The sequence below is a fragment of the Cydia pomonella genome, chromosome 2 (assembly GCF_033807575.1).
Source record: "Cydia pomonella isolate Wapato2018A chromosome 2, ilCydPomo1, whole genome shotgun sequence".
In the NCBI taxonomy this organism is placed as follows: Eukaryota; Metazoa; Arthropoda; class Insecta; order Lepidoptera; family Tortricidae; genus Cydia; species Cydia pomonella.
This window is the reverse complement of record NC_084704.1, coordinates 21,488,524-21,512,379: the sequence shown is the minus strand read 5'-3', so window position 1 is coordinate 21,512,379 and position 23,856 is coordinate 21,488,524. Positions and strand designations below refer to the sequence as shown.

Here is a 23,856-nt window from a genome sequence, read left to right as displayed (position 1 = left end):
GCGCGACTGACTGGCGCCGGTCTCGGCGGAAGAGTCGGTCAGAGCGGCAATGGTGCATGAGGCGAACTCCTCGGCAAGTCGGTCGACTTCCTCCGTCGTAGTCACGGGGAAGGACGGAGTGTGTTCGCTCATGTAGGTCGCAAAACGATCCCAATCCTGTCGTCGGCGAGGCGAGTGCGGAACCGTCCGAGTTGGTGTCAAGTCCAGTGTTGCCACGACGGGCTGGTGGTCAGAAAGGAGATGGTCATCCAGGACGTCCTGCGCGGGCCAGGAAGTCAGGCCGCGTACTACCATAAGGTCGATGACGTCCGGTAAGTGGGCTGCCGTGTACGGGAAGTGCGTGGGGACCTCTGGTCCTAGCACCTCGTATCCTCGGGCTTCTGCGTCGGCGAGGAGTCGCTGCCCATCTGGGCAGGTCTTTGTGGAGTTCCATGCAGTGTGCTTGCAGTTGAAGTCGCCGGCTACTATCGTGGGCAGTGGCAAGTCCAACAAGTCGTGGACATCAGCCACTGCAAGGCGAGAGCTGGGTGGCTTGTAGAACGCAAACACGCGCAGAGGGTGGCGGTCGACACAGATTTCCACGCCGAGGGCGTATGATAACCGGAGAGCCGTCGGCAGCGGCAGCGACTGGTGGATGATCTGGCGCTTCACAAGGACAGCCAGTCCCCGATAGGCGCGTCCGAGTGAAGATGTTTCCTCTTTTCTGTAGGCGACGTATCCCGGTATTTTAAAGCGATCGCCCGCCTTAAGATGGGTTTCCGAGATCAGGGCTACATCGATCTTCTTCTCGGCCAGAAGTGGGACTCCGGGAGGCGGGTTTGGCGGAGTACAGCCACTTCGCTCCGCTAGTAAAAGCCGGACCAGGTGGGACCCGCTTGTGGGAGGCCGGGCACGGCGGTGACACCACGGTGCTAGGTGGATGGTGCGCTAAGTAAAGATGCGATCCGGGCGAGTGCGATAGTACAGGAACTGTAGCTAGCAGGCTGCATGACCCATATGTCACTTTTACTTTTAGAATTTATTAGGATACAATTCTGCCCTAAGATTTGTAGATGGAAACAACCCTATTGGTCAGACTGAGATTGGAGTAAGATATAAGTAATTTTCACCTCGCTAGTTTTTTTCGTCGTTGATCTTACAGGGGTCTCAGTCGCCGCTGACGCGAACTTTTCGCGAACGGGACATTCATTTCTAACAGGGGTCTCAGTCGCCGAAGTTTCTTAAATTTCACCTTTATTCGATCATTTTCCATTCGGGATTGTCAATCGTCTGTTAAAAGGCACCACACACCTTCCAACGTAACGCATGTGATTTTTGATACATTGCAACTGCTTTAGTGTAGTTTACATAATTTCTCGAGCTCAATTTCTAGAATAGTGCAGTGCAACTGCAAAAGCACTTAGGGAGTACACGAAAAAGCAAGAAAGAGATAATCTAACCGTATCAAGATTGCGGTCCTTTAGGCCCGCCTGTTACAAGCTTGTAAGCGACAAGTGATTATATGCTCTTTGGTAAGCGATAAACATGGGTCACTAAAGCTGGTCAAACAACTTTGTCAGTAGAAAAAGGCGCAAAATTCAAATTCTCTATGGTACGATAAGTCTTCGCGCCCACGTTTTGTTAAATTTGCCTCTTTTTTTCTACTGACTGAAATCACTTGACAGGCTATAGTTTCAATAGACAAATATGAAACAAAGAGGTGGCCTATCACATATACTTTTATTATTAATCTATTTTTTAATAAGTAGATTTTAAAAGAAAGTTAATGTTTTCCCTCAAAACATTATAGATGGAAATATAGTTTAAAAAGTAGATGTGATAGGCCACCATTGCATGATTATTGATTCACCTATATATGGGCGATGATATACAGTGATATACAATGGCGGACGATGGCCAGTCGTGGCGCGCAATAGGGTTGTTTCTATCTACAAATCTCAGGACAGAATTGTATCCCAATAAATTCTTTTGGATTATAAGAACATGTTAAACTACTTTTAGGGGACCTGTAATGACCATATTTTTGTAAATATTGAATTTAAGATATCTTTTGGCACACGTCACGTGACCAAACTCGAAACGTCATTGAAGATTCTGATGACGTCACAACTCTCGGATTGACACTGTTGACAGTTTAGGCGATAAACAACAAATGTCAGTTGACACTTCGTATCTTCTACGTGTGTTGTAGTTATGTGTCAAACCGTAAACTGTGACGTCACACAATTTTCAAAGAGCGTTTTGGGCGCGAAAGCATCTGTCAAAATATATTTTGTTAATTTAACATATTTAAAGCCGTAAAAAGTATAAAAGTTGAATTTTAGGGTAACTTTTAGTTAATATAGAACGTAATACAAGCGTTTCGAAAAATTGGAAACGATGATGTCGGCACGATGTGGGCGGCTTCCTCGCACAACGTATCAGTATTGCGATACAACGAGGAAATGCCGCCAGCATCCTTGGTACAATGCCTCAAGGGCCTATTTTAGATATAAGCTAGTTATAGTAATCATCTGTATATATCCATTATGTATATTGTTTATTGTAAATATATATACTACCACAATGGTATGTTTTCAACATTGGCAACATGTGCGAGTGAGACCTTTGCTATCTCAAGTGGACCGTTTTCTCTAGTCTGGTAATAACACAGACTCAGTGATAAGGTTCAATTTACTATGACAAAAAAAGTTAGAGTGTGCTCCACTTTCACAAATCACGACGGATAAAATTTTCACTCAGTCTGATTAAATTGCTCTTTGTTCCATTCCAAGGTCTGTAGAGGCCTTAAGATTTATGCGAGTGGCAACTTGCCTCAAAATTAAGCCTGGCAGCCCCATGTAGAAAATGGCGGCTTTGACATTTATGTGTGTCAAGGTAAATTGTCAAATAAAATAAATTTAGAATTTATAATAATTTAATTAGAACTGATCTAAACTATTCTAAAAATCAAATACGGTGATGATTTATTGTATTCATTTAACTATGGACATACTTGGTTCAATAATGTGTGATCAAGTATAATGCTTCTTCGGACTTCTAGGGGCTACGAGGTCCCCAACCGTCGTCAGGCATTTTATCCAAATTAGGACTCTTCCACGATTGGCGCGTCGTTTAGAGAAATGCCAGGGACGTGAAATTTGTGTATTATAATTAGTGTTTGTCTCGCGATGGGCGACAAAATGAACGGAGAATATTTTGCTCCTGACACTGCAACCTTCAATTACAACAATGTGGTGAGTAATTGTATTGTTACACTTTTACTTGCATGTTTAAGGTACTTGTTTTTTCTACCTTGACACTATCCTGAATCCCTCCAAAGACCATAACAACAAAACTTAATTTTTACCTTTAAATTAGGGTTTGAGCAAAAAGAAGCTGTTGTTTTTATGCAAGTATTTTAGAATAGTTTCAAGGCTTTGTTTACCATAAATTTTGGTTAAAGCACGCATTCTATCACGAAAATTAGATCCTTTTAAAAGGGGATATAATAAAACATTTACTTTATTACTTGTTAACCACATTTGACATTAATCTGTAAGTAATGACTTATTCATAAAAATTTAGATTAAACAAGGATTTTTTCATACGCATTTAGTGCGTGTTCCATGATCATGTTTAGCAGGAAAACTGCAGATCTGAATGCTATTAGGACAGATAAAATTGTATGTGAACGCACTTAGATGTGCAATTAGAGAGATAAATAAATAAAGTCAAATATAAAAAATAATATATGTTCTAATGATATATAGCTCACAGTTTGAGTAAAATGTTTGTGACATACAGATGTACAGGCTGACCGATGCGATAAAACTATAAACCACACACCAGCCAACTTACCACACCCAAAATGTGTTTATACAAAAAGATCCTTCAGAAGCAATATAACTATAATTCCTAATAATATAGCTGCATCAGTGGTTCTGCAAATCTTTAAAGAACCATACCAGTATTATTTTATAAATATACAGCTCATTATGAAGTGTTTAGTCCTCATAAATTGATGTAATTTATTAGATTATATACGGTACTTAATTGCATATAATGAACTTTTTCTATAATAATAAATCTGAATGAGGCCTATACCTCTTAAGAGGGTTGTGGTATAATTTTATAAATTAGATTTAAATCCTAGATTGTTGTAAAAATTTCAAATTTTTTATTCTGTTACACTGAAATAAAAAGGCTTTTTATTTTATTTATTTAATAAAATTTTAGTCCCATTGTATAATTTAATAATGTATAAACATTGTGAAAGTTCAAATCAGTGATTTTATTTAAGTCTTAATACACTAAATTATCAACAGGATTACAGTGGGCCAGATTCCTTTTGCATGTTATTTATTTGTGTAGTTTTTTTTAAATTAGATGATTTAGCAAACTGAGCGATTTTGATTGAGCTATTGTGAACTGTAACTTCTTAGGGTTCTTTAACAAAAAGGTACAAAGGGACCATTATGGTGCGATTCTTTTCTAATGTCTATCTGTCTGCCACATCACTAAACACCTCGGAAACCACTTAAGCTATCAATTCGAAATTTGGAATAGTTCTGAACAACACTTGCCCAGACATATTGTTTTTTTTTTATTTATTAACTATGGAAGATGCCCAATGTGAAGAGGGGGCAAAATTGCAAATTCTAGTGACTAAGTCAAGTGGTGTATCATTAGAAAGAGCTGAAATTGTATATTCCAAAATATTTTTTTCATAGTTTCATAGTCATTTCATAGTGAAAAAAAATTAATTTATGAATGGAAATGTGAACAAAATACCATTCCCCCTCTTATCTCCATATTTTTTTATGAAAATTTTAAATAATATCCAACATCACCATAAATAACATAACATTACCATAAATTTTACAGGAAAAAATAATCATACCTACTTGAAACATACTTGACCTTTTTTTTTAATTAACAAGTTTAGTATAACTTTAAGGCTTGAAAGCCTATTTGAATTATTAAATGTTAATTGGCTTTGTTAAGACTGATATGATATTGGCTTGACACAACACTTTGGCTGCACACCCAAATTAAGATTTTAAACATCTCGATTTGGTCTATTCCTTTTTTAGATAACCTGTTAAATACATATAAGTATAAATTAATACGATATGATACGATGAGCTCAATGAGGGTGTGGAGTGTTAGGGTAGGCTGTGGGGACTGCTTACCATCAGGTGAGCCATATGCTTGTTTGCCACTGACGTAGTATAAATATGTACTCACAAAAAGGCAATCTGATATACAATTACATATAAACTTTGATGAAGCTTTATCATACATTTATCATGGAGATCCTACCTTATTATCTAGGTTTGGTGGTTGGCTTATATGTATTATTATAATATATATATATACACATTACATGTAACCAAATTTAAATGATTGCAGAAATCCATCAATCAATAAATATATTATACAGTAGATTTGCGCGATTACAAATAAAATAAAAAAGCAATCAAACATACATTTATAGTAAAATCGTATTAAGAAGTGTCAGATTACTAAGAAAAAGATGTAGGGTATAATTGTTGACAAATAGTCAAGTAATCAACCCTACCTACATGGCACAAAAATAAATTGAGAACTTCAGTTTGTATGTATGAGTATTGTTCCGTTCTATCTTTTTCATATCTAAATTACAGAGCCCATTATTTTATTCATATTTTGAGCATGAACATAAGGTTCTTTGTTTTTGATTATTGACTCCTGAGGGGAGGCAGTTGAAATTACACAAACCATAACCTCAGTATCAAATTTATGTTGATAGGGTTGAGAGATTACAGTCAAAATTTATAAAATTTCTTTGTTATAAAATGCGAGTCAACTATAGTTCTATTGACTATCCCAAGCTGTGTAAGAAACATCATTTGATCCCACTTGTTAAGCGCCGTGAAATTGCAGATATAGTGTACTTAGTCAATATTATTAAAGGTAATGTAGATTGTCCAAATTTGCTTAATAAGATCTCTTTTAATATTCCGTCAAGGAGGCTAAGGCATTTTCGTCCCATTAGTAATTACCAAGCTACTACTAGGTATAGGAAAAACAGTTTCATATGCAGGGCAGGCATGAGTTTAAATAAAGTTTCTATAAATTGTGATATCGACATATATAATGATGGCATAGCAGTAATAAAAAATAAATTAATTAGACACTTCATGGGTGACAATAATTCTGGCGCAGGACAAGGCTCGGTGCATTGTTGAATATGTACTCACAGGATTTAACTACTTTTTCTTTTTTTAATTTATTTTTTGTAAAAATAATCATATATATGTATAGATCTGTTCTTATGCTGTAGGAACTTGTATGTGTAAATTAAGATGGGCAAAAACTTTTTATAATTTATTGTATTTTTATAAGTGAGAACCTGTAATTGGCTCTGTAATTCTACTGGAAGTTCTAGATATATATAGCGCTGTTGGTTTTCCATATACTAAAATAAAATAAAATAAAATAAAATAAAATAATTACATGATAAAGATAAAGATAGTTTACATGCATGCACAAAATTCAATATTTAGAGGCATTATGTCATTTCTCTCTGTTACCTCTGCATGATTAAACTATTGTGCTTAAAGCCCATGATCATATGTTACTTTTTAAAATCAACAGCCAGGGGGAGAGGGGTAAAATGGCATGTCATCATAAGAAAAAGTTCACGATTTTATTTTAGTACAGGTGCCATCAGATATATCGCAGCAGCCAAGCTTCCTTTATTATCAAGATGTTAAAGTGGATGTACAGATATTTTTGAGCACCTTGCCCGCTCCGATATATCTGTACCTTCTCTACAAAGCTGCATCCTGTATCCATCTTAAAGTCTCACGACATCATTGAGACTTGTTCAACACAACTCACTGAATAACTCGGTGTGTGCATCATGCCCTTTTACGGTGCACGCTAGCAACCATGTCATTGCCAGATCTTTGAGTCGAGTGTTTCGCCACCGAATCGAGCAAGTATTCAAAACCTTATTAAAAATCCGCAAAATGTGTTCACGGGAACATATGATTTACGATAGGTACAGTAAGCTTCGTGAAATCGAAGTAACGTGGGAAAATATATTTGTTATTATCACCTTTGCTAAAAACTATTTGTATGTATCATTTCACGCAGGCATTCAGGGATTAATGGATTTTTAACGAAAATATGCTTTGCTTCGCATAAAGGGGTATTGCGCCATAATGTTTAAAGTTAAAGAAATATGATCCAAATGTAATAAAATTCGTAAAACGATTCAGCTCTACCGGTTACTTAAATTTGTATGTGCATTGCATGTTTTATTACGAATAAAAACGTTCTTTAAGACAAACGCAAACGCGTTGAATTCATTCATCCGTTTTTGCGTAACCACTAATGCGAGTGGACCAAGGAAACTCCGCTTGGTTAAGTTATTTATACCTTTGCAACTATGTAGGCATTAAGACTAGTTGGCAGGTAGTTGCTCAGTAATTATAGATAGATAACAGAAATGTTCCGTTATCGCCATTAAAGTATTTAAAAACAAATGTTTAACTCTCACGTTTTAAATATCAATGTATTCGAAAACTCAAACCAGGCTACATGAAGGTTAAGGTTTACATTTGAAGAACTGTAATAACAAAATAAGAGTGTGCTACATCTGCATGTATGTACCTATGTACATAGTTGTTAGTGATTACATTTGTATGACATGACGCAAGGAAAGCCAAGTGAAACTCGTGATTTCAGATTGTGGCTTGTTAACTGAACCACTTGGGTCGACGTATTTAAAATTCAGTCTTGACAGATATGACACACGATGTGTTCTTTAAGCTATCTGATTTTTTTTATGCTACGTTGGGGGAAGACATTCTGCTATTCATCTTACATTGAATGAAGTATCACTTGATTGGGAAGTTAAAACACCTCATTTTCTATTTTGCCACCAAACCAATGAACAATAATCGTAACTCGATCCCACGACAGACAATGCAATGTGGGGCAAGCGTCTGACACAATTTAATTTGCGCGAGACAACGCCATATTAGCGTTTCGCTATATTTAAAAATGACAAATGATTAGCGGAGTCTCGAGTGCACATACGACCATTTCTATGAACGTGACAAAGGTTACCCGCTTTTTATTCTCACAATTGTAATTCACAGCAAGACAAATGAAGCTTGTCTACAGCTTATATGGGAAGCGGACAAAAACTTACAATAGAAAAGTAATAGTTTATTAGCGATTCAGATTTCAGATTCTAATATTCTAATTAGGTACTAAACTAATAAATTGTGACCTTATGTAGAAAAAGTAAGAAACCTAAAACGAATTTAATAATCGTGTTACTTAGTAGTATTTTTAATAAATTATTTTAAACTTGTCTAACGATTTGATGAATGCTATACGAATTAGGTCCTTGAACTTTGTCAGACTGATGTCTTGTGTGCGTGTATCGGTTATGAGAAAGATAATACAATTTTTATGGTTCCGAGGTCGCATGCCAAGTCCAGGTGCCAGGGGCGGCCTGGTGCTAGCGTGAGTAACCCCCCCCCCCCCCCCCCCATCCATAGCTGAACTATGAAAACGTTCACTGCGTCATAGTTTTAATGTATGTGCACAAAATCTATCTTGGGTTGAAATATTTGGATCGTGTTTATCATCGTTCCCCTGTATTTATTTATTAATTGCTTTATTAGGCGAGGTAACAGAATGTAAATTATTTCTATTATTTCTTACTCGTAGTATACTTCCATAAAATTATACTTACTGATTTAAATTTAAATAGTAATATTGTAATTCCGTTAAGAAGAATTTGAAAACTCGGTGGTGTAAACTTTACTTTTAAATGTCCAATTAAGTCACGAATAATTATTAATAAATCTAAAATATAAATATTTTATACCTGTTTTATAAAATATAAATATTTTTAAAGCATTTTTATCGCAGCGTTTTACTATAATGAGCCTTAGATTTTAAGATTTAGACATTTATTCAAATTTCTGTTCTTTGCTTTATTCTCTGCTAATTTACACATAGTTCCTAATGGCTAACTTATAGATTGTCCTGAAATATTCAATACTTTCGTTTTATTTTAAACAACAGCGGTCCACTAAAAATATAGGGTATCTCGAAATGTTACTTTCACTATTTCAGCATCACGCTGACTCAGTATGATTCAGTGCCCCATAAAGTTTCGTGCACACTCGATATAAACTTTATAGTTACGTACCAGTCGCGTGTTGGCAAAACCTATAGCTACCTAGTTGGCAATGCTCTTGCTGCGTTTGGCAGGTATTATCAGCCAGTTCGGATTCGACTTGCGAAACTTATGCCGCGTTGTGGTCAGCCTCGGGTGCATAACAAAAAATTGTATGCTAAGCCTTGTAATAATAAAAATACCGCTTGCAAAGTGAATACATCCTGTGGGACCAGCTTCTTCTTTTTAGATAAGACACATTGTACTCCCTTATGCCTTCGGACTAATACGGATTTAAAAACTCGTGGCTTAAAAACGTTGTCAATATGAAAACAGTTTCGTTTTGTAAAAGGAAAGTACGGAAACTGGTGCGTGCATCATAATCATAACGTAGATATAGATACTTCACTTATGAAACTCGTACTCACACATCACATTTATCCACTATTGGAACAAAATATAAATTGTATAATTAAAAGACAATAATAGTTATTTGTTTTACAAGGGGGCAAAGTTGCTGTTTAACCGCTCGTGCTAATATTGATACCCGAGCAAGCAAAAGATTCCAAAATTGAATTACGAGCGTAGCGAGTGGTTCGGAAAGTGGAATCTTGGGCGTTGCGAGTGTTTCAAGGCACGAGGGTTAAACAAACTTTTCCTCCGAGTGAAACACAACATTTTTCACCACACCAATACGAGGAAAATACGAACTATGAAATACCAAAAAAAAAACAAATCAATTCAAATCCAAATGAACTTAATTAAACATTTATCATCCAAAATCGTCACTTAAAAGTCAATTCTACCAGCTAACATAAGGAAACGACTCAAAATTTGCATCTGATTACTTTGCTCCACATGTGATAAAATGCGACTTTCTCATTAGTTTAGTTTAGTGTAGTTTTATTTTTGTATAGTCTGTATTTAGATTAATTGTAATTTTAAGTTTTTATTTATTGTTTCTGACATGTTTTTGTACTTTCTCATTAGTTTTTGAACAATCAAGAGGGCCTTTACCAGTTGATGTGGTGAAAAACATTTTATTCGTAATACACAAACCATGCCAGCAGCCTGTTTGAAGCCACAGCCTAAATACAGGGTGGACAAATAAGAATGATACACTTTGTTTTTAAATTTTAATTACATTAAGTGGAAATTTTATTAAATATATTTTTCACTAATATATTATTCAGGGTTGGCAATTGTATACGGAAGATAATTTCTGCCAAATGTATACCACAAGCAGCAAGCAATTTTATCTCAAATGTTTCTGTTGTTTAAAACACGTTGTTTTCTCGATTAATTTTGAAAAAAAGTGACAGTGATTGGCACCCAAATTCTCCAAATTTTGTAGCTCTTGACTTATTTCTGTGGGGCTATCTAAAATTACGTGTCTATGCTAACGAGCTGATGAAATTTAAACAGTTAAAACCGACTATTCGACACAAATGTACTAAGATAATGCCAAAAATGTGCGAATAGATGCTGAACATTGGGATGATAAGGGCTTACATTTGCCTGCTGTTAGAGGTGGACATATGTCAGACATTATGTTTCGCATGAATTTGCCAACCCTGAAGAATATATTTTTAAAACAATACCTAATAATTTTTGAACTTAATACAGTTAAAATTTAAAAACAAAATGTATACTTCTTATTTGCCCACCCTGTATATTATTCGACTGTACACGATCGTATTTTGCATATTAGATCGACGGCTTAAAGGGCGGTTGAATCAAATAACTTTATCTGAATGATAGATGAGCCCCTCTGGTTTTGCAGGTGTCCATGGGCGGCGGTAATCGCCTACCATCAGGTGATCCGTCTGCTCGTTTGCCTCCTATATCATAAAAAAAAGAGAAGTCAGGTACAATTTACCAACCTCTTCCTTCATGATATAATGCTGTAAAACAGACTAATCTTATTAAACCGTTTTCCGACCAACAGAAGTGAATAAATACTTATTATAAGGTTATTGATGTCCTTTAAAGTGATTCACTTGATCTACCTATCGGTCCGTTGTGAAGATTCTTGCAAAAATTTATATTCAGATTATACTCATTTGCTTACTTGTATTTGTATGTATTTCATCGATGTTAGATAACTTTAATATTAATCACAAGAATTCAGAATACTTTACAGAATAGGACTTCTTCAGCCTTTTGCAGTTAAATGTTGTTGATTTATTTATTTCATTAACAGATTAAGTTGCATGCATGCTGGGACATGAATTGTAATTGTACTGATGACTTATTTCGATTGCATCAGCTAATTTCATATTACATCGATAGCTTCTGCAACATCCAACAGCATTCAAAGCCATAGCCTCGGACGTTAACTGTAATAAGAACCGTGGAATTTCCATTAAATCGTAATGTTCTTTTTACGCAACACCTAATGGCTTTTTGACTGGTGAAGACGGTTTTGTTTCAGAACACATCACTGTCGGTTCAAAAGGTGTTTCTTAAGCTGCCAAATATAATGTACATACACATGTGCTCTCTTAGTGCTGCACGATACCTGCTAGTCCAAGTTTCATACTCTAGTCATGCACAATTGCTACCTGATTGTTGATTATTTTCAGCTATCCCACCCATGTAATCGTTCGAATCGAAAGCTGGGGCCCGAATAAACCGCCGCCATTGCTATAATAGGTGAAAACAAAAATCGCAACTTTACCAACGCTAAATCGGCTTTCTAAGTTTCTATAATGTGCATATTGGTTTCTAACCGCAATTTGTCTGCTTGTCTGAATGTTACATTTTATATCGAGATTATAACGGCTCCGTATATCCACATTACCAACGGCTCCGCATCGAATCATATCGGGGCGTAACTTCTGCGACATCCTTTATCGATCAACTATAACAATCAAATGGTAACCTTACTGTTACTATATAAGGTATTTATTCCAAGTCATCGCAAAAATATGATACTATCTGCCTTACATTGTTTGCAAATGAAAGTTCAGCCACACGTGATCCATATTTTGTTGATGAAGGTTTATTCGATGTAAACTGCAATTAGTTACTTTCTCTAGGAAGATTTAGAACCATTTAGCAATAAAATTTCATTACTAATTTACAACAGTCTGAAGTTTATTTTGTTGTTTAAATTAAATTAATGTTATTGTTATACTACGCCTCAAATATTGGATACCCACGTTTACAACAATGGATAATAGATAGAGTTAATTGCATATTATTAGTATGCTGAACAAAATAGGTATGTATGGTAGCAGTAACACTTTTGAAGTACCGTAAAATGGGGTGAGTAGGGACGAAATCGGAGTTCAAATCTGGATAAAAGTTTATTTTTATATGTGGCACATTGGTTTATATACAAAAAAAGTGTTCCGGATGTATGAATTTTAGTTTGTCAATGATAATTTGTTGTTTCATTTCATAATTTCAACGATAAACACATAATAGTAGGCAATCCCAGCTCACCCCGTAGTTGGGGTTAGATGGGATAGCAATGGGGTGAGATGGGAAAAATACTAGGGTTGACACTTTCGAATTATGACAATAGCTTGACTTGTCAAGAGAATATTTTATTTATGTAGCAAAAATATGTTTTATTTATGCTCCTACATAAAACTATTTAATGTTTTCTGTAAGTTGTGACCTTTATTTTTATGTTTGTTAGATAAGTCGGTTAAACACTCAGTAATAGCCTGTATTACTGTATGAAATAAATAAAAGGCACATTTTAATATAACATGTTTACTTAATTTGCAATTTCTTCAATATTTTTTAAAACAATATTTACCATTTTATCATGTAAATTGACAACCCTGAACTACAAACACCAACACCCCCCTCTATCATCCCGGTACACCCCGTTCGTAACACCAACTCTCTCCATTCATGACCCAACTGTCCCTGTTGTCTTCCCAACTCACCCCTCAATACGTGCCTACTCACCCCGTAAAAATCCTCAAATGCGGTTAATCGTTTTCTATGTTAAAACCATTATAAATAAGGAAAATATAACTTATGTTTTTCCGTTTTCAATAAGCCTCGTAAGTACATAAACGATAAACCGAAAGGTTGATGAACCTTACTTTGGTAAATTTCACATAAAAACGAAGTTACATTCAAACAAAAATCCGCCGCTTCCGAGCATCAGCTTTGACAGTGAATTTGTGTTTTAAAATTGTATGATTTTGTAATTTAGTTTTGCCAAAAGAAGAAAAAATGTCTAAAAATATAATCAAATTACTTTAAGAGCAACTTGAGCCCGAAAATTAAAGTAGTTACTGAAAAAATAAATTCTGGATTCGTATCCCTACTCACCCCATTTTATGATACCCAAAAGAAGTGCATTTTGGTCAATGATATAATTTTGATTTCAAAATACAAGTTTGAATTGGCCTTATGGTTTGCATGCGTTTTCATCATTCCATCTACGCTCATGTTTCATTACATATACTAGCCATAGAGACTCTTATAATAATATCAGTTCTTGGGTTTTTATTAATAGTAGGTGTATTAGTGTATGTAATCCTTTCCGAACCTTAATCGGTCGCAATTGGAAATGTTCTCTAGTTGCTCTTTTATATTGAATTTCGTAAAAAAATAGGAATCGACTAAAACTTTCAAAGGTTATGGCGATTACGTAATTTACGTATGCATTCAACTTTGTTAAATTCACCGTTCCTAATGAATAACGAATAGTGAAGTTTACGTAAGCGATCATTACTGGCGACGAACGAGAACGAACTTCTTTTCTTTACTACTGTATATGTGTACGAGAAAAATGAGTAAAACAGTAGCTACCAAATGCAGTACCTCAGCGAATACGGTTTACCTTATGTGCCTACGTTCACGATTCCTGTTCTAATTAAATAAGTGTTCTGGACTTATCAGTGTTGTATGAAACTGCTTTTTCACCATATCAGCTCGTATAAAGTCTCTCTTTATTCTTCAAAAACTGATGAGAATTTGCATTTTATTCGCAAGTGGCAAATAAATTGCATGCACATTTTGAGTTGTTTCCTCGTGTTGGCTGGTAGAATTGGCTGAGTGGTGATTTTGAATGATAAATATTTAATAGCGTTTATTTGTATTTGACAGTTAGCATTTTTTCTTGCATTGGTGTTCACATATTGTGTTTCATCCGGTAACAAAGTGTGCTTAAACCTCGTGCCTTGAAACCTTCGCAACGCTCAAGATTCCACTTTTCAATTTTGGAATGTTTCGCTTGCTTGGGTATCATATTGGTAGTTGTATAACAACAACTTTGCCTCTTGTAAAAATCATAAAATATAGCACAATTAAATTCTTTCCACGAAAATTCTTATGAATATGATCGGATGACCTAACACTACTCTTATTATTAAATGGATGTAAGTGCAGTGAACACGCACTTGGCCAGTTTTTCCTGTCTTTGTTAATTTTGATTCCTGTGTTTTTTTTAAATTAAAGTTTGGTCTGCCGTTCTTAAATTGGTTAGCCATCAAATGTTTGGCTAGCATAACAATATTTTGTATGCAATAAATAAAAACATTGCGAAATGGGTATATATAATACTGATTAATTTGTACTACATTTAATAGTCGATTATTGTCAACTTGGTAGCGCTTCAGAAACCCTAGGCCCTACAAAGTTCCTTTAGATTGGGAAGTGCTATTAGAACATGACGTAAAGTTGTTAATTTAATTACATCTAACAAGATTTTGATAAGTACACTTCCTAATACCTTATTTATTTATCTATTGCACGTCAAAAAGGTACAAATGACGGACTCAATGTCTCATGGCATTCTCTACCAGTTAATTTATCTATGAACTTTGAGCTTGCGACCCTAACATTTACTATAGAGTATTTTTTATGTGGTGTGTATTTTGTATAATATAAAGGCCTAAAAATAGGCCTATAAATTATTTATTTATTTAACCTTTATTGCACAAAGAAAACCTTACAGTACAAAAGGCTGACTACCAGTCGATGGATGTATCGACTACAATCGTACAATGACTAGCAGTTTTGATAGCGTCTTTATGTCTTATTATTGATGAACATACCTGTAAATAATACTTGCCTACTTATGAATAACTTAAGCTAGGAAGAAATGCAATATATTATTTATACCGTAAATTATAGTTGTAAGGCAGGCTTTCTCAATGCCCATTAACAGACATGAAATAAGTTCAAATCGGAACCAATAAAGATGTAGGTTTATTATTAATTTAATCAATAGCTTTCGACTTCTATATGAGCAGGATATAATTACCAACGTCACCCGGAAAGGCACAGTTTGCAAACTAAGAATTTATTGAATAATGGCACCTCCAATGGCTCTAATCAACTCACTTACATCATTAAGCGCCACTTGCACTATGCCACTAACCCGAGGTTAACCGGTTAAACCATTAGCTCAGTGTCAAATTGTACTAGTAACCATGGTAACTCTAGGTTTATCCGGTTAACCCCGGGGTAGTGGGATGGTGCAAGGCCCTAACAAGCTTTAGTAGAATATCATATTTATAAAAATCATAATGTAAGAAACTTTATGCAGATCAAACACTTTCAGTATGTTATGTATGTTGTAGTTTGGTGATGAAAAATTAAATAGTATGAAAACTGGAATTGAAGAAAATAATCTACTATATTTTAATGCCATAAATTATTACTTGATATTATCTCGTTTGCATTTAATACAATTTGCATAATTGTGTTTACACTATAACATAAAAAATAGGTATGTGACATCACATTTAGAAAATTCACAGAAACAAATTAATTGTAAATTTTCCACTTGGTCTTATAATGAAATTTTTATTTTACTCAAAATATGATGGTTGTTGTTTTAGTCCAATTAGTAAGATAGTAGCGTGGAACATGTAATTGCCAGGTGAATTACGAGTGTAACTACGATGCGATGCGTTAAGAATGAACGATTTCTAAACGGTAACCCGCATTTCCTTGTCGTCACGCTATTGCTGTTGTCATTGCATATGATTCTATCGAGGACGTTTTCATAAGCTACATAACAATACTGTGTAAAATATTGCTGATAAATAGCATTATCTAGCTTTACTTTCACTGTATAATAATAATTATTGGCCTTGATTATCGGCAAAACTTAAGTTTAAATCTTGCGGTAGCTGTAAGTAAACAAAATAAGTTAACGTGTTTTTACTATAGTGTGGGTGTCTGATGACCGTGAAAGTTGCCACAACATAAGAGTGTTGTGAGATTGGTCGACCTCGTATTAGAGGATATAAGTTCTGAGTAGGTTTAGCTAGGTCTCTATGCGTCATCCTACGCTTTAAATCTTAAATCAGGCATTGAATAATGTACGCGGGCGGATTTGGCGTCGTCGCTAAAATCTGCAGAGAATTTAAGTTATAATCTGAGCTTTGTTGGGCAGAAAGTTATGCTTGAGGCCCTGAGCATACGGAGCGTAAGCGTAGGCGTCGCGTCAGGGTATCGTAAAAACGTTACGAGTACGAGACGCGTAGTTCTGGGCACCAAGCGTCGCGTAAGCGTTATCGTGTTATAAGTGAAGTTCTATTAGTTGAAATCATGGCGTCACTGGCGTCAGATGTCTTCGGCGGATGTATCGACGATTTTACTTTCTCGTATATTTTTTTATTGTTTGATTATGTCAAAAGTTTTGTTCCGTGTGCTGAGGACCTAAGAGAAAATAGCAGCTGAGTCTTAAATATTTCCATTGTGCTGATGGGGCCGGCTCCTAAAATTAGCGCGATAAGGACAACTGCAGCTTAGGCGAAAAATCCTGCGTAAAAATCTCAGGAATCAAGGTTTTGTTATCGATATTTTCCTCTTATTTGCATTTATTGTTTGCCAGGTATCTGTTTGCGGCGCATTTATTTGGCCGTTTTTAGCGCCGAGGAAAATGTCGTGAACGTTTGTATGGAAAAATTACCACTAATGTTTTCTCTTACTAAAGTATAATGTACCTACTCTAGGCGTCTCTTGTTTTTAGGTGTTTAGCGTATCAAATTATAACTAGTTGTACTATAGAAAATTTTATTTTAGCATTATTTTATGTATTGTTTATTTAATTTCTCTAACTATAGTATATAGTCATAAATTATTATCTTATGCTGTATAGGATATGAAATAAAATATTTATGATCATAAATGAGATTACAAACCCCTTATAATAATTGGGAAGTGTTAGCCGGACATCAATGATTTTATGGACTAACTAATTTGAAACATGTATGTATGATTTCGTTCTATTTCGTTAGGTGGAGATCTATTGATATAATGTTGTCGGGTCATAATGAGTAGCCAAACCGGTGCTAATATACCAACAATAGATTTAATAACAGTGTTACGTTATTCTGTTACCGAGTCGTAATCTTGATCAGCATTACTATCGATGTTATCAACAACTACGAGTATAATCTCTCTGGCTACTTAGATCATCTTCTCAGGCTTTCGATGGATGGTTTAATTGATTCTTATTCTCACGACTCTTATATTATGTTGGCTTTCTATAAGTTCTGTTTATTTTTTTATTAAAACGTAATGCACCCGTCTAAATGTCAGGTCAGAATTAGTTTATATTATCTCTGTTATGATGTAAGATACATTAATGCATTATAGGTTTAATTTCCGTATTGGAATTACAATAACAAAATCATATAGGCTTATCCTTCAACTTAATAACTATTTGTGTTCAGTCAGCATTAAATAAATAATATGGTGATAGTTATAACCAAAGTATATATATATATATATTTGCATACTTTGCAATATATATTTGCATACTTGATGTAGATTTTACTATTATTTTATTATATAGCAATATTTGAATGAAATTTGGAACATGTGTATTTTGTGAGCCGCTTAGTTTAGAAGTAAAATAAATAAATAAATTTATTTTTAGGGATAGGGAGGGGGCACTCGATACATGAGAATAAAAGTGAAAAAAAAAATTAGTAAGAACCATTGGAAAGATGTTTAAAAACAATTAAAATGTAAAAAAATAATAAGTGAATACTTTTTGAAAATAATCATGAAAATGTTTACATCGCCCGCTAACTCTTGAATTAAATGTACAAATAATGAAAAATAGATAAGAGAATTCCACGAAAATTGTTTTGAATATATCGGTTGAGCACCCTAATTTATTGGGAATATCATTCAAACTAACCAACACTGCATCCATTAGACATGTTATCAAACGCGTAATGCATTAAACGTGTTCTGATAACGGTTATCAGCTAATGCTCGTTCACTAGAAATGCACTCTGATCTGCAAACCAATCTATTTTGGTCGAACTCGTTTGTCGACGACAACTTGTGACTAAACAGTTAAGTCATCTACAGTATGCTCCACAATCAAATATATTCTGTCTAACTATTTTAAATATGTAGTATTGTTATAAAATGTATTATATTGAACCTAACAAATATGGGTACTTGTGGGCTTTTTAACAGACTTGCAAGGTTATATTCGAAGACCATTTATTAATTATTCCCAGAAACCTTTTAGAGTAGATCGTCCCTATAAGTCGGACTCATATGTTTTTGACGCTTTTCCTTTTTTTATTTGTTTTTATACCGAGTTTATTATGGAATTGTGATCTTGCTGTAGTGTGGTGACCTAGGGAGTGTGAGGCAGTGTCTTCTAGCGATTTCTCAAGCGATATCGGCGACGCGTCCGGCCGGGATTTCATTTTGCCGCTTCGATTGCGCTCGCACTGTCGCTACAATTTGTTAATTTGATACACTTTGTATGCAACCATACGTTCCGTCAAATAAATAAATGAACAAATGTTAGACATTCTTACACATATTGACTAAGCCCCCATAGTAATCAAATCAAATAGTATCAAATGGTGTTCTCTGATGAAGTACTCGAAGTACATGCAACGTTTACAACTGTCTGGGTTACCGCCTTATTTTAGTTCATTTTTTTAGCATTAGAAAGAAGGTAAGCGATCTTGACGTGTCTTTTTTATTAAAAAACTCATTGAAAAATAATTCACACCAAATATGTAACAATTATTTTGCTCTCATAAGCAATATAAACTATTTTTTAACAAGCGTTATTCAATAATTTTCAATAAAAAAACTCATCAAGATTGTTTACCCTTTTTTCTAATGCTAAAAAAACGAACTATAGAGAAAACTCTGACGTCATTCTTTATCAGGTAAATAATACGCGTATATTATTTAAAAATGAGCCAATTACTTTACTGTTTACGTGCTACAGTGGTTGACATTAACCTATTTACATGGCGATAAATAGCGGTAAACTAGTTGTTTCGGGGCCGCCGCGCCCGAAAGTTTCTTTAATCCCCAAAGCATAGAGACAATCCCTTTTCTAGCACGCGAATGGGTGCAGGTAGCAGACTTTAAAGCTAGTAGCCATAACACCTGTAGCAAATTAGAAGGCCTTCGACTTTCAACCAAGCGAAGGTAATTGATGGAAAGTGATACCTAATACGCAGAAAGTTAATTTGTACTAAGTAAAGCTGAGACGGCTCAAAAGATTCAAATGAAAACTGACCCCCGACACGACAATCTGGATATTATCGTAGGTGGAGATTGAAAATGTTGCATCGTATTTTATCACAGATTCATAGCCTTTTTTCATGCCTATTAGTGTTATCACACTCCGTTTCTGCTTGAGTTTATTAAATAAGAAAATGGAATTATGTACATCACAAAATAAGTCGGCGGTCAGGATTCGGACCGCGGTCCGTCATCTGGTGCCGCCCCTGATGAGTAACCTCTGAAAAACTTTAACGAGACTGAAACAACCTCGTCTTTCAAAGTCGGTTAAAATATAGCCTATGTCTCCCACATCACTAAAACGAATTAACTGACACCTCACTTAAACCGGCTCAGCAGAGTACCTACCGCGAATCACGTTCGACGTGTTGCCTTCCTGTCACGCTTACGTACGAATTTACAAGTGCGACAGAGAGGCAACACGTCGAACGTGGTTCGCGGTAGGCCCTCAGTTTTGACGCTTGGCGGAACACATGACAGAAACATACCCTTTTCAAACTTACATACCATACTGCACAAAATTTCCCGTAGTCGCGTAAAAATAAATATAAGTACGACGATAACATACAGTGCTACAGTCTACAGCGCTACAGGCTACAGCGGTGCTACAGTCGTTATATAACACAGTCTTAAGCTTTAATAATGTGCACACGACCGTGCATTAGTATTCACGACTTCTCCAGTAACATTATACCAATTCATCCGATGCTATCTTTCTTAGATTATAACGATTGTGTTGCTTAATCCTATTGTCTCGTGTCTTATAATTGATACTCCGATTATGTCAATAAATGGTGAAATAGCCTGACCATTCCCTTGGCATAGAGATTATATAAAAGAAAGTGGTTAAGCATAAAACCACGTATCCATTAAGTATATACATCGTTGTAATGCAGAAAAAATAAAGAGGTAACTCTAAAGTTGTATATCAGTAATCATAAATTGAACTGCAGCGGTGCAATTTATAATTAGGTTTGTTAAATATGATATATTCATCCTCAATGAATAAAATACATATGTGTCCATTACCTGAAAAGGTTGGCTGCGAAAATTAACGGAATGGCTATCGATTTCTTCTCAATCTTCCGGTTTAGTTTCTCTTGAGGTAATAATCTGTACAACTCTTGTTACGTCGAATTACCCATTACCCATACGCTTCCGCGGCAATGAATTGCTGTTTATGTACGATCGATCTTTTTTTTTTTCTTTCGGCAACCAGGAGAAAGTGGGGTTATCGGTAAGTTATCGCACACACAGTCATAGTTCACGAGTGCTGATTCATCCGTCAGCATTATTCCGAAAAGGAGGTACTAATATTGACACTTGCTGACGAAAGTCTGATCGTGATTTTTTTGTCTCATACGACCGTGAATTTTTAACGCGCACTGTCACCTGAGTTATGATTATTTAAGCCCCATTTTCATTAAATTATAAATTAATTAAACATGGTACTTCCATGTTCCACATCAAACTTACATTTTATTAAAGTCTCAAAATAATTAGTATCATAAAAAATACTTTAATTTCCGCCGCGGTCGATATGGAAAGTACCTACAGACTAATGTTACCTACCTAACTACATATATAGCTTAGGTTAATTGTTACAAATTTACACAACATTTATTCCAAATTTTGGCATAGATATATACACCAAAATGTAATTAACGGGTTGGCTTAAAGTATTGAAATTTTTTATTTTAGAATACACAAAAAAAATACCATAAGCTATTGTTTTTGGATTATATAATGTCGAACTGGAGCATATTCTACATTATAAGCAAACACAATAATACCTATAACCCGTACATTTCATGCCATTGACGCAAAAATGACGTATTTTAACATACAGGGAGTTTACTTACAACATACAAATTTAGGTAACTTACCTATTGATGCGTAGAAAAATAAATACTTTTACGTAAATATACTGTTAAAAAATATATGTATTATTTAATAAACTAATAATCTATTATTTGGTTGAGTAACCATACGATGAAAGTCAATTAGACGTTCCTGTACTGATAGACAAGTATCTATGTATATCAGTTAACTAAAGAGGTTGACAAATGATTACTTATTACGAAAATACTAATTGGAATCATACTCTATATGTAGCGTGACGTCATATTTCCGTCAACGGCATAAAATGTACGGGCCCTGCCTATAACATAAAGTCCACCTAGATCTTTTGTAGTATTTTCTGACCGTCCGCTTATGCTTTGTACTACGTTTTGGTCCATATTCACAACTGTCGTTTTACCATTCATTTTAATTATTTCGACATATTAGCTTCTCGTCCATTAAAGGCCATCCTTCACAATATTATTCCACTGAAAATTGCCCACAGATCGGCAATTGATGGCGCTTTAGAAACGTTCGGAGAGTTGCATGTTTTGGTAAAAATGTATGTGATGGTGTTTTTGACAAATTTTAGGCGCTTGTGGCAAAAGTACTAAATGATCCCATATTTCCGAATCTCCTTAAGGCTCGACTACTTGAAGGTTTTTGTGCAATTTTACGTACATTTATATGTGTATAGCGATGAGTGGCAAGTTATTTCGAGAATAAAATAAAATTAACAATGAAAATCCAAAAGTAATTAAAGAGATTCGACTTGAAAGTTGTCCAAAGTGTAATGCAAACGGTCAGAAGCAAGTTACGCGAAGTTAAAGAAAGGGAGCATTTTGTTTAGTTATAGCATTTGCTTTTTACGCTAAATATGTTCTAGTTTGTCATTATAAAATCCATATAACTACAGCTACTGTCTTTATTCTCTGGTTTTCGAAAACAAAATTTCTCATTACTTTAAGCCAACCCGTTATTGTAACTTATAAAAACAAGATTCTATAAGTACTAATTATTTCCGACCATTTTGTTTTCTGGAAAAATATGGCTTGAATTAGCTAACAGCTTAAAATCGATAGCTTCTCCCCGTAGAAATGAATTCAGTTGAATACATTTTCTTTCTTCTTAATACAATTCTGACAGTAAATAAGTGACCGGACTAAAATGATAAAAATAAGAGGAGTTCAATAGAAATAGCGAATAATGTAATCTAACAAATTTACCTCCTACATCATAATCTTGCACTTTTTAAGGAGAACCATGATCTTATCAAGAGTTCTATATATTTATATTATTATTTATATGAATTTCTAGTTATATATGTTAATTTTTAATGAAATTAACCTTCGTATACATTTTTGGTTATTTTACATGTTAAATACTAACAAAGTCTGTCATATTTGTTTACATTATTTGAACTCTAATGATGATAATCAAGTATCATTATGATCTACAGGATGTATTTAACAGTTATTGTCGTTTAATCAAATTCCCTTTTAATTATCTAATGGAACGCACACAAAGCGCACTATTGCAGTCAGATTTATTGATGGGCGTGGCGGGTTGTTAAACGAGGTAGGTAGTGATTGTCAGTCAGACCCAGGTGCTTCTAGGCACGACCGCTTAATGCAAGTCCTTATCGTGACTACCGTGAATTTAGGCGTGGCTGTGTTTGCAATGAACCACGTTAGTGACAACGCCTCTGTTTTAATAAACTTGTACTTATTACTTATGATAATTGGCATCAAAGATAATAACACAATACAATGCAAATCTCACAAGCCTTAGAGGTATCTACTTGGCGATGGTCGTTTTCACACTACTTATACGGGTATCACTTTATTACTTGAATAAAAAAAACTTCAATAGGTACATCGGTAACAGTGATCTGAGCCGAAACTATAGAAGCTAGAAAGTTGAAATTTGCATACTAGGTTGCATTTATAAAGTGTATAAGAGGTAAGAAGCGATTTTGAGAAATTCAACTTCTAAACAGGGGATGAAAGTTTGTATGGGGATCAAGGTTTTGTTTTACGTTAGGAACTTGAAACTTCGTAAAAAGGTATTATATTAAAACAAAATAACAGTTATTTCAGCGTTTTAAGGAAATTCATCCCCTAAGGGAGTTCAAATTGTAATACCTAAGACAATTTCATGAAATGCGAGAAAATTTCAACGTTTTTTACAAAAAAAAACATGTACTTCCCTACTAGGATTAAAAAGAGATTGAAAGTTAGTAACACGTGCGGACTTAAAATCAGTAGGAAGCGATGATATTAGAAAGTACTTACGAAAAATAATTTTAATTTTAACAGTTAAGTTAATATTTTGAAAAGTCA

At 34.8% G+C, this 23,856-nt stretch overlaps 1 protein-coding gene across 1 annotated transcript in view; it reads left to right on the top strand.

Moving 5' to 3' along the window:
• The first annotated feature begins 2,853 nt into the window (after positions 1 to 2,853).
• The window catches only part of LOC133530612 (uncharacterized), a 124,276-nt gene continuing 103,273 nt past the window's right edge, over positions 2,854 to 23,856 (top strand). Inside the window, exon 1 of the mRNA XM_061868608.1 lies at positions 2,854 to 3,236. Coding sequence (XP_061724592.1) covers positions 3,171 to 3,236 — 66 coding nt within the window. The 5' untranslated portion in view covers positions 2,854 to 3,170. The remainder of the gene's footprint in view (positions 3,237 to 23,856) is intronic.